At 42.4% G+C, this 12403-nt stretch overlaps 1 protein-coding gene across 6 annotated transcripts in view; it reads right to left on the bottom strand.

The window, feature by feature from the left end:
- Positions 1–12403, bottom strand: part of LDB2 (LIM domain binding 2) — a 189904-nt gene that overhangs the window by 36611 nt on the left and 140890 nt on the right. For all 6 annotated transcript variants that reach the window (XM_026052396.1, XM_026052400.1, XM_026052398.1 and 3 more), the window contains exons 3-5: positions 11367–11539; positions 6604–6726; positions 4821–4904 (exon numbers count right to left, since the gene is read on the bottom strand). In XM_026052396.1, coding sequence (XP_025908181.1) covers positions 4821–4904; positions 6604–6726; positions 11367–11539 — 380 coding nt within the window. The remainder of the gene's footprint in view (positions 1–4820; positions 4905–6603; positions 6727–11366; positions 11540–12403) is intronic.

The following is a 12403-nucleotide window of genomic DNA, read 5'->3' as shown; positions in this document are numbered from 1 at the left end:
ACTGCAGAAAATGAAAGCAGGAGCTTAGAGTGAGCAGAGGCTGCTTTAGAAATCTGCCTTCTGCCCCTGAGCTCTTATGTGTTGCAAAGATGTGGAAAAAAGCACTTTCAGAGGTGCATCCCCAGGAACATTGTTTATTTTTCTGCTGCGTACCCTCCTGAGATAATGGACTGCATCCAAAGTTTTGCTATTAGAACATGGCATAAGATAAAATCCTACGTTCCTTGCAAAATTAGCCCTTGGTTTGCTCAGAACGAGCACCTCCATGTCCTGGGTGTTTGGGTGTTAAGCTGCCTGCCTCAGCAGCACACGTGCCAACGAGCCATGGGAGCCTCTTCACCTGATGGTGCTACACAATCATCGGCCGTTACAACTCATTGAGAAACTAGAATGACTCCACAAAATAAAGTCTATGAGGAAATAAGAAATTAATAGCAATAAATCAATAAATATTCAGTAAGTGCTAGCCATCCTATGCTCCAAGTCAAGAATTCTGAAGGAAGAAAAAACAATACATGAGGATATAATTAAAAGAGGATAATTGAACGAAAAATAAATGCATGTTGCGTGGGCAACTAAAAATATGACATTTCTTTTCACTGAATATCCAACTTTGTACCTTTAACACTACTTGCACGTAATCTTTCTCTCTCTTCATTGAATACTTGTGAGCAGCCATAAAATAGTGACCAGCCACAGAGTGTTATATATATTAGGAACAAACTACCTCCCAAATGACTTGAGTTCATATCCTTTGCATGCACGAAACTGTATTAGGAAAAGCAAGAGTCCCATGCACATTAAAGGGAGCTGTTGCACGCTCACCTATTTTACCCATGCAAAAGAAATTTCTGCATGCACAAGGGGTAGGCACATAAATGGATTCTGATTGCAATGTAAGAAGTGCCTTTAGAAAATTCCATCCAAAAATCCCATTTTAGTTCCTATTATCCTCCTAGTAGAAGTTGGAAAACATCTAGTGAGAAATTGAATTAGTGGAAGTGGGGACTCAGAAAATATTGTCTTCTGTGCTGCAATGGTAATACTTTATTATTGGTTTATACAGAAAACAAATTGGATAATTTGTAGTTGAGATAAGCTTGGGCTTAATATAGCCATATAGGTCGTTAGGGGACGTGGGCCGGTGCTCTGCCCTGCCTAGATGATGCCTCCAGATGCACAGGGGCAAAGCCCTGGTGCTCTCATCTCCCTCGGCAAAGGGCAGGGGCAGGTCTGGCTCCAGGAGCTGGGGGTTTCCAGGGCAGAGCCAGTGCGGGGAGTTTGGAACTGAGAAGTGCTCCCAGAAATCCCTCCATCCCATCCAGACAGGAGGGAGGCGTATTTTGTAACCTGCTGGGCAAGATGTAACTATATTTCAAGGCTCAGGCCAGCTAGTCCTGCCTAATATACTGTGCAGGATGCCATTTTACCATGAGAGAAATTTCACAAGATTATCCCATTTTACAGGAGGTAGCAAGGAATACTAGAGCTGCAAAGGGAGCTGCTAGCACACAACTCCTGTGCAGAATGGGTTCAAATGCATTATACACTGAAAATCCTAACGAAATACCTGAGCAACTGGGGAACTGCATAGAAAAAGTGAGAAAGATGATGTGTTGGGACTGAATTATTACAGCTTGGTGAAAACTTTTCTTCCAAGTGTTATCTCCTCCCTCAAACTCTGTACAGGATTCCTGTTTCTTCCTCCAGTTGTAATGACTGAGGCTAGGATACAGGTCCTGGCCTTATTATCTGTTAGTTTGTAATATCTACTACTGGATGACTTGATGAGAAATTACATTTTAAAAAGCTTGATATTAATTTAAAACCTACACGGTTTTGCTCATTATTTCTGAGACAGCCTATTCAACCGCTATCCAGCAGCTACAGCAAAGTCTGCTGACCCCATTGATGAGGTAATCAATTATGTTGGAACAAAAAACAAACTAGTAACTAGAAAGAAAAGAAGCCTACGGTTTAACACAGAGCTGGAGAAAACAGAGAGAAAGAGCATTTGGCAAATGACACTGGACAAGGCACTTCGTTTCTAGGATCCAAGAAAATATATTTTAAATTTATATTAAATATGATTTACAAAATCAATGTTCTTCTGTGCTGGACAGCTTTCTTTAAAGTGAATGAAGACAAAACAGGGCACACATCCAAGTCTGTGGCTCTATAGGCATGTGGCAGCCTGGAATGGAGGTTCATATGCCAGCAACTGCAATTATCCCAAATAGTAATGATTTAGCATTCTGTGATGTCTACAATGCAAGGAATATAGGCTATCCTTTTATATCACAGCCATCTGAATTCCCAGTTTAAATTCTGCCTTTAAAAAGGCTGCAGCACAGCTTGCTGCTGTGTGCACATAGGAGAATAAAAATGATTAATTCTGCCCATCAGTGAAGTTTTCGCTCATGAGTATCACAAGCCTTTGCTGTGTGCAGCAGAAAGAAAAAAAAAAAATCACTTATATGCTTAGTTTTGAATCCTTATTTAAAAACATATAACGATGCTAATTACTAAACACTGGGAAAACTGAATGAAATATCATAAAATGCTGATGTAAAAAAAGCCAACTACCTCAAATCCAAATGCATTTCCCAGATTTTTCTTTTAGTGCCTGGCTTTACAATCCTCATCTTAGAAAGGATTTTCATGTTAAAGCTAACAGAACAAAGTAATTTGGAGAGAAGTAAATCAAACTGGAAACATATCATCTAATACGAGCTCCCATGATGAACTGAACATCTGAAAAAGAGCAGAATGATCAATTCCTCACTGCAAGACAGAGAGAAGCAAAGGGTGTCTTGAAAAAAAAAAAAAAAAAAAAAAAAAAAGAAGATTTCCTTTTGGAATCACCACAGCAGGAGCCGGAGGAAGCTTTGCACCCAGAGACCTAATGTTGTCTGTTAAGCTAACAAAACTAGACTGGAAGGAGAAAAAAAGTAAGGCTTCATCTTTTCATCCCCTTCCACTTCACTGCTTATCTCCCTAGTGCTTATCTCGATCCCAGTTTTCTTTTTTCTGAAGATATTTTTTCTCCCCCCTTTCTCTTCCTTCCTTTTTTAACCCTGACATGGGTATCAGTCAGGGCACGCGGTGCCAGCTGTGCCCACCAGTCCCTGCCTCTCTCATTCCCGTGCTCACATTCCACAGTGACAGCCCCTGGGCCCGGAGGGCACTGGCCGTGTCGGGCTGCACGTTCCCGACGACGCCGTGGGACGCGAGGGGCTCTGGGCATCACCAAGCTCGTGGCCCAGCCTGGGCGCCTGCCAGGGTCCTGCTAAGGGACACAGGGACCTCAGGAGCAGGGCGATGCCTTGGGGAAAACCTCAAAGGAAGCAGGAAAGTAAAAGGAGCTTCAAGAGCTCCGTGTTGTCCCTTTGCTGTGGGCTCCCCACGTAGGGCTCGGTGGAAGCCCCAGGGGCACATTCTGGAGAGCGTGCTCCGGTGCAGGATGCTGCCTGCACGGAAAGGACACAGCGCTCAGCGTGCAGCTCTGTGGCATCTTTGGCACACCAAAATGTAATGGTTGGAGTATGTACCCAAGTGGACGCTCAACTAACTGTGAGGATACATACATAGCACATGTGCACAACATAGACATGTTATTCTTGAATTTGTCCATGGAAAAATTCTAATGCAATGTATTATTCCTCCTAGGATTTGTGTCAAATTCTTCCCTTAGCTGCAGTAACTCGGACCTGCCCTGCATAAATCGAATAGTAGCTTTTACACTAACATTAGATAAGCAGCAATGAGCAATAATTTATAAATCGCAATCTATAAACAGCAGAGATTCAGTAAGAGAGATTTCACCAAATGTCTCAGCCCAGCACACTGTCCCACTTGGAGTCCAAGCAACTTTGGAAGTAGGACTCCATCCATAGGAAATGCGTTGTGAGGATCACAGAGCCGAATAAAACCCCACGAAAATGAAGATAATCTAGCAATCATCTGTTGCTTGACGTTAGACTGAATAAATCACCATTTTCTAGAATTTTCTTCTATCTGAAAATCCATGACAGAATTCCTTATGTAAATCAAAGGCATAAAAATAAAATATTCTTGGCCAACTTAGCTTGGTGTATCACCAGACAATTTGCCTCATTTTAACTACTAACAGCCTATCTAGAAATAGGAAAAAATCTGCATTTTTAACCTTGAAATGTGAACCTCACAAATACATATTTCAGTATGTGCACTGTAAGCCCCACACACCAGGGAATACTTTCAAAAAACAAAAATAAACTTCCAAACTTTGAATGCACTTCAAGGGTCAAAAAGCAATGGGAACAAATGCATTATTTAATCATAAAAAACACACTTGCTTCCGCGCAAGACTGAGGAGGGAGCTGGGCCTCCCAGAGGCAAGTGAAGCGAGGGCTGCTCCGAGGGGCGGCTGCAGACGGGAGCGGCGCGGGGCTGCCTCGCTGCAGGGCTGGGAGGTCGAGGGGCTGGAGGAGACTGGCAGGAAGGAGCTGCCATTTTCTCCACGACGGGGAAACAGATGAAAAACGGTGGAGAGCTGCCGGCTGACCAAAATAAACCCACTCTTCAAAGCTGGAAGACCATCAAAAGTGCGGGGCTGCTTGCACATTTCTTTAATTGTATGAAAAAATTCTTAGCCTTTTTAATGGCACGTTGCTACTAACTAGATCTTTATTGCAGTCTCTGTTTCTCCTTCATCATTATTAAGGGGTAGGCCCATTTCTTACCTGATGGACACAGGCTGGCTCGCCTTACCTTGCCTCAGAGATAACAGTCACTTAAAAAAAAATGCTCACAATAATCATCAACTATGGAACACTTACCCTGAGGTAGTTGAGGGTGAAGTTTGTCAGACCCATTCGAGTGATGTTTTTGGACAGCTGCTCCAGCACCTGAGGGTCTTGTGCCTAAAGATCAGAGGGAAAAAAAAAAAAAGGAAAAAAATAAATAAAAAGGATTTTCACTTTGCTTTTCAGTTATTTTTCTTTATGTGCTTAGTGGAGTGCAGGGGGTGGTTCTAAAGAGAAGTGTCATTCCTATAGAAAAACTACATTTGGAAACTATATTTAAGTTGTGGGGTTACCACAACTACTGTTTAGCTGTCTGAACAGCAGAAAGGAAACCCTGCTGAAACCAGAGCAGAAGGAAGACTTTTCCTGTGCTTTTCTTCTGTCCCTGCTCAGCTAACAGACCAAGGAGATGGCCATGGACAGGAAAGCAAACAAGCAGATGGTTGTGCCTGGGAGGATCCCACCACGGAGCTTTCCGAGAGGTGACAGCATACCTGTAGGCTTCCATTTGCTGGTTGGGATCCAACAGACTAAAACAGAGGAAGGTAGGAGTATAAAAAGGTATCGCTTCCCTTTTGTGGATAAGAAACCGAAGCTGAGAGAGCTCAAGCGTCCTCAGGTGCTGCGAGCAGGGAGGTGCTGCAGTGGGCACCTGCAGCCAATCTGATCACGTAAATGGTGTTAAGCACCGCCTGGAAAACCCTTCTGATCTAGGTTATTTTCCCAGAATCAGAGAGAAAAAATCTGAGCACAGGTCCTCCCTGACCCAGCCAGGAGCCCACCGGAGGGATCAGGCTTCTCTTGAAAATGAGATCAGTCTCATTGCTAAAATTAATACCTGCTGGTCCTTGGCCAACCCTCTTTGAATCACAGCCCCCTAAATAGAGAACATTGCTCATGGCCATCCTCATTTTCTCTTAATGGGCTGCTGTTGAAGAGTTCAGAAGATTAGCCCTCTGAAATAAAAGAAATTCCCAGGATAGAAATGGTGGGCCAGATTTTTGAAAGTATTTCTTCAGGCCTGTAATAGGATTTTCAAAAAAAGTCCAGGCTGCTTAAGTCTTTTAAAACTCCTCACTAACAACGTATCTGTGTCGTGGGATATCAAAGTAACTCAATAATGTCAAAGTAAGGTCAAAGTAAGGGTCATTTATTTGACCCTGTGTTCCTACTGTCTCTAAAACCATAGTCCTGCAATTAATTTTGTATATGAATACTTCTACAATACAGAACTGAAAGCTACAATTATACTCTCTACTTTAATTCCCTAACAGCTTACTTCATTGTGGTTTGATGTCAGCCCATAGAATATTTAATATTTTAATGTTCCAATGTTTATATTTTCATTTAAAAAAAAATTAAAAAGACTTGAAATGTGAAAAAAGAAGCATCTTGCTTAAATTTCTTAAGTTTTCTAAGTAAACGTATATTCTTTATCTGAGCTTTGTCTCATACACGAGTGAAATTAGATTGTGTTATTTAAAGACTAATTTTGCTTTTTACAGAGAATGATGAAAATTCTCTGTCTTTAGCACAGCATATTAATAAGAACACATTTTGGCCCCAAATCATACAGACCAGCCAATGGGATTATATGAAAAAAACTATGTGCTAAAATGAAATGAAAATGCAGCAATAATGGCAACAATGGAACACTGAGAAACAAGAGAGTGATGAAAGAACTTGTAAATGGATGTGGTTGCAGGCAAAACAAAATATTTATAGCTAATTGCCTTGGGTGTGAAATTTCTTCGAGTTCTTTACAAACCTAATCTCATCTCCTTGCATTAGGTCAAGTGAAAAAAGGATTACTTACATGCATGGCTAGAATGCTGCGTGGGACTAATTCTCTGTACTGTCTAATAGTAAAGTGCCATGTTTTTATTCTCATAAGATCATCAAAGGTAAACTCCAGGATGAGACGTCCTTCTGTGCATACCTAGAATACATAAAATAGGTGAAATAAATGCCCAGGAATTTTGTTTTCAACAATATTGTATCATCAACTAATTTAACCAACACTCAGAAATATCAGATCAGCATCCTACTGTTCATCTCTGTGAGACTAATTGTTTGGCTTTCTCTTGAGGAGAGAAAAAACAATGTGGGAAAAAGACTTCATAGGCCTTATTGTGGAGACAGTAACTACAGCTACTATAGATTTTATAGCATTTTATAAACAAAGAGCACTGTGTGCACTAAATCTTATTTATTGCATCAATTCTCTTTTCCTCTCAATTCACCACTGCTAATTAATGAGTCAACCTCTCAGTGCAGGTGACTGTGGTGCAATTGCACACGCTCTCTGGCAAGTTGCTGAATCAGCCATTCCCAACTTCTTTTATGTTGCTCTTCCTTTACAACAGCTTGGAATATAAACCAGTTCTTATATCCACTTGGAGTGCACAGTGCCTTGCAGAGCTGTGCTCAAACCTGATTTTTTTTTTCCTTTATTTTTTTCCTTGTCTTTCCCAAGCATTCTTGTCTTTTCCAAGTATTCTTGACTTTCCCAGGCATTTTATACCATTTTTCTTTTCCTTCCATTCCTCATCTGCCTTTGTTAATCCGTGCAGCAAGGAGAGGAGGGCTGGCTGTGCCCTGGGGGCAGCCCTGGCCGGGTGGCTCTGTGAGCTCCCGGATGGCCAGAGCAATGGGCCCCATGTCTGCCCAGCGCGGGCACAAGCCCTGCCTCAGCCCACCCTTTGGGAGGAAGCTCCCGGCACCTTATGTTTTAATTCAGCTAAAGATTGAGCCTTTCTATAGCCCCCAAGCTTCGCTCTGCCCCTCGTACTAGGGCAACGCAGAGTCTTTCTGGCTAACAGTCTACTTGATGTCCCTGCAGGTTTTTCTCATAGTTGTTTCTGCAAAAATAGGTAATTTTAGCAAACATGTTACATAGTTGAATTACTGCAGGCCTATGAAGAAGAATCTTGCAACGGGTTCTCACCTGCCCTTCTCAGCATTCCCTAGTGCCCTCAGATTCCTGACGTGACTTATTTTGTCATTTGACTCTGATGTTGACTTGTACGTTGGCTACACCACCATGAAAGATTTCACATATATACACAGAGGGACTCATATGAGAGAAACATTTTGTGCAATTGATCTTATTGTGTTGAGGCCAAAGATCCTGGTTATTGACTAGTTAATGTGAAAATACTTGAGTTAACAGGAAAATAATTTTTATAGTAATACCTGTGGCTTCTCAAACGTTTCTTCTGCAAAGCTCAAAAAACCACAGCTCATTTTACACACCGGCATTAACAAATTTTAACGGAAAAACTGGAACGCACACCTCATATCACAATGGTAAAAATTTATACATCTTAAAAAACAAATTTAATTTCCCTGCGCAGAGCAGAATTTAATGTATCGTTTTAATCAATAAAATTGGCATCATTGTTATTTTAAACCTTTTTTTCTTTTTTTATTCTTTTTTTTTTTAAAGCTGCCTTTTACACAGATTCCAAAAAATCAAAAGGGTCTCCAATTAAGAAAACATTTTCTGTTGTGCCGAATCCGTGTTAGCGTACTGTGAGCTCTGACATTTTGTTTCTGTGGTAACCAAAATCAGCTGATTAGTTGGCATGGCAACAGAAAAGATGTAATCCCAGCAGACACACTCTAATCAATGCCCCCAGCACAGATGGTCTCCGGAGGATCAACAAGAAAGAGGCTGGCAGGCATTCAGCGGGTCACGTGGCTGCTCCAGACTAGGCCAGGAAAAAACTAAAAAAGAACATTTCTCAAACTAACCAATAGCTTTTTAACCCCTTCACTGCACTTATTAACTGTAGGAAATTCAGCAGCTGGCACCTCCGAACAAGAACTCCAGTCTGGCTCCTTGTTGCTCAGACTTTCTGCCTTAAAAACTCCCCTGGTTTTTATTAATGAGCGTTCCTCAAATCTGATTCTTCAGATGAAAAGAAATCTAAAGCTTATAGAAATGTGGAAAATGCGTAAGGATTAAAACTGCTGTGAGTTTTAAGTGCTGCACCTACAGAATATGGCTGATCAACCTGCTGGTGTGCACAGCAAAAAATGGTCTAACAAAAGATGCTCCCTGCTGTAAAGCTCTCCTTTGCTATCTATCAGGAAATAGAAAAATCACCAACAGCAGAAAAATAGTTTGACCACGCATGAAGTTTGAGTATCCATGAATACTGAGGATATAGAGACAGGCTTGGGAGCACTCCTAATGCTTTCCTTTACATGGAGGAAAAAAAAAGTAAAGAAGTATCTGCCAGATAAACCAACATGGTAGTTAGGGCTTGAAGCTCTCGATAAAATACATTTTTAAGTGTTTTTCTCACTTAACAGGGCCCAACAGGCCTCTGAAGATAAGCTGGACTGTTTATATTCTTACAGTTAGGCATGTGCTAAGATATCTCTGTTTGAGAAAAAAAAATAGAAATGCCATTTTCTATATTCATTCAATACTAGAGCATGCAGTGAGATGCTTTAACTAGGAAAATGTCGAAATGAATAAAATGCAGCTGTGCATTCCCCATTCACTGCATGACGAGAACGGTTTCTGCCCATTATATTAGAAGTTAGAAAAATTGTTTATGAAATTGGAGCAGCTATTAAACAAGTACAGTTGGTCTGTGTTTTTGCATACAAAAGATGTCTTGGCAAGAGATTCATCAGGGCAAAACGAGGCACGAGCTCTGGCAGGGCTGCATTTGCTCCAACACCAGCCCTGCGAGGGTTAACAGCTCTGCCTCCAGCTACAAACTCTTGGGTGTCTTTGCTAGAAGTTACACAGGCACAGCTGGGGCAATACTAGACTCTAACGTATTTCTGAAGGACAGGAATATACTCTTTTCCCCTCATTCTAGTGACTGCCGTGTTGACCTCAAACCCATTTTTACTAACAAGGTCATTTTAAACACGTGGGCATTAACCCCCCCCGCCACACCCCCCCCCACACAGAATTTTCCCTCTACAACCCAAACTGCACCCTCCATGTGCACTTTTCTGGAGGGAGGCTGCGCTCTGGCCTACAACCCCCAAGGGGCCCGTTCCTGCGGCAGGCAGAGCCGCTGAGGCGCCATGTGTGGCCCCTCATGGCCCACGCCACCCCTAAGGCCCACGCCAGCCCCAAGGCCCACGCGCCGGCACCAGGCCCTGCGCCAGGCAGCCCTCATGCAAGGGATGCCCACAGCCCCCTCCTTGCTCCCCAGCCTCTTGGGCTTTGTCTCGGCCACATGTTACCTCCTCATCCAAGGTAACAGCACTGGGATGTGGTGTAACAGTACTGCAAAATGAGCTAGTTGAATCGACAAATGTCTATTTTGCTTGCTGATTCCAAAAGAGCCCTTCTTGTTTCATACTGTGTATTAAAGGTAGCACCAAGGGAAGTGACATGGAGATCTTGCTGGAGATCCACGCAAAGCGGGGAAGCAGCTACCACATGTCCTCTTCATTTGCTCTACCCGCAGCTACCACACGCTCTACCCCTAGCTCTTCACAAGCGGCAAGGTGGGAAAGAGGGACCACTAAGACCCTGTGGCTCTTGGCACCTCTCTTGTCTACTTCTGTGTCGGTGTGGGACAGCTGGAGCAAACAGGGCACAAAACGCACACCCCAGTCCCCTGGTGCTGTGGAGGGGCTGGTGTCCCCATGGTTGTTTGAATCCTGCTCCAGCTGGCAGGGAGATGTCGGGGAAGAAGAGGCTACAAGAGGCTGGGACTCGATAAACCGCGCAGGGCACATGAGCAGCGCTCGTGGCGCCGGCCAGAGCCTCTTCTGACTCCCCGACCTCTGTGTCCCAGGGGCTGCATCCCATCCAAAGGATGAAATTCATACAGTTCAAGAGGCACAGCACAGGAGACAGTCAAATCCTGTTAAATTAGTAAATTGTGCATTTCTGGTTTTAAAACCATTTTACTGATTTTTCTTTTTTTGGTCAATATAAGATTTTTGTTTTAGTTTGGTATTTTCCACTTTTCTAGTCCTGCTTTTATAAATATATTGCATCCGATATAATTACAGGAATTAGCTGCAGGACTGGAACTGACCAAAGCATCAACATAACTCGCTACTGATTATATGTATTGAGTATGTACTAACTGCCTGATCCCAAGCAGGCTTAAATCAATCAAGTCCTTCCATTGGCTTTACTGCCCTTTGGGCCAGCATCTTAGTGAATTTAATCACTATTTGCCTAGAGATTTAAAGCCCTTGGACAGTGTAAGCATCAAAGGTAAAGCATACTATCCAGAATGGTATGTAGCAGCAATGTAGCATCTCACAGTCACTTTAAAATCAAGCCAAGAGAAAAGGAGATAGGCAAGTGGAATTTAATTCCCATACATCTGATGTCTCTGGCATCTTGGCATTATGTGCTCCTCTTGTAATCTTTCTGGGAGAATTGCAGAAGATGCCCACAGAATTTTCTATTTATGTAATGCATATAGAAAATAGTAATTAAAGGGCTACAAGGGCTTGCAGTATTAGAAATAATCTCAGTCTACCATAAAAATGCAACAGCCAGTATTTTTCATCCTTATATACGCCGAAGAAGAAAAACCAAACAAAAAACAACAACATGCTGTATTGAGTCTTCCCTGTTACCTTGGTAAACATGGGTTTTCCATGCTGAGTGACCATGGTGCATTGATCACAGTCCACTGTGATGGATGAGTTGTGGTATGACTCTTTTGAGTGCTTGAGAATGTAATACAGGTCTGTTACACCTCCTTCAAAGACAGTGCTAAAATAACGAGGAATGAGGGTCCTTCCAATCGCTGTGAGGAAAATACAAAGCAGAATTCAGCAAATGTGCTAGGTTAGGAAATCTCAAACCATTTGCTAACAGAACATGAATAATTTTAGTGCAATGAAATCAAACTTTGATTTAAAGAATATAATAACATGTTCTCTCTCTGCTGCAGAAACGATGTGCCTACTCCCATTGAAATCAATGGAAACAGCATCCCTGCTTAGAGGGAGTGGGCTCATCTACTTAGTTTCTTTACATTGGTGGACAGTTAGAGTCACTCTTGAAACAAGACATGGTGTCACTTACGATTGAAAATCGGATATTACTCATAAATGTAGAAATACAAATGGTATTTACAGAAATACATCTGCACACCCCAAAAGGCAAAGCACATTTCTGTTCGTAGGTGTGCACATCTATATTTACAAACACCCCCCAGATACACGGCCCCCCTCCTCCTCCCCTCACACACACGCACTGTCCAGGCTGGACAGTGTGAGCAGACGCCTTAGCCAACTTAGAGCCACTCCTCAGCCTGAAGCAGGGACTCAGGGCACAGAAATCTGCAATACTTACTTGGGCAAAACTCACTCAAGTCACACCACTAAATTCAAGAGTAGTTTCAGATAAGGATTACAGGACCTAACTCCAAATAAGTAGTAGTAATAGTATTTCAGATGCACGGGCTGGCCAAAGCACAGACATCAAAGGTAGGTATCTGGCATGCAACTGATGTTTGCCATCTCCTTTTTTAGTGATAAATTTGGATGCAACCACAAGCTTGGTAGGACAGTAACATTTTCATTTATAATAGACCAATATTTCCGTCCTGAATGACTCATTCCTCTGCATACATTAATTGATGCACAGTAATTCTGACTGGTGTATG

The sequence above is a fragment of the Nothoprocta perdicaria genome, unplaced genomic scaffold (assembly GCF_003342845.1).
Source record: "Nothoprocta perdicaria isolate Ctin4 unplaced genomic scaffold, notPer1 scaffold_88, whole genome shotgun sequence".
NCBI classification, from domain to species: Eukaryota; Metazoa; Chordata; class Aves; order Tinamiformes; family Tinamidae; genus Nothoprocta; species Nothoprocta perdicaria.
This window is presented reverse-complemented; position numbering and strand designations above follow the sequence as displayed.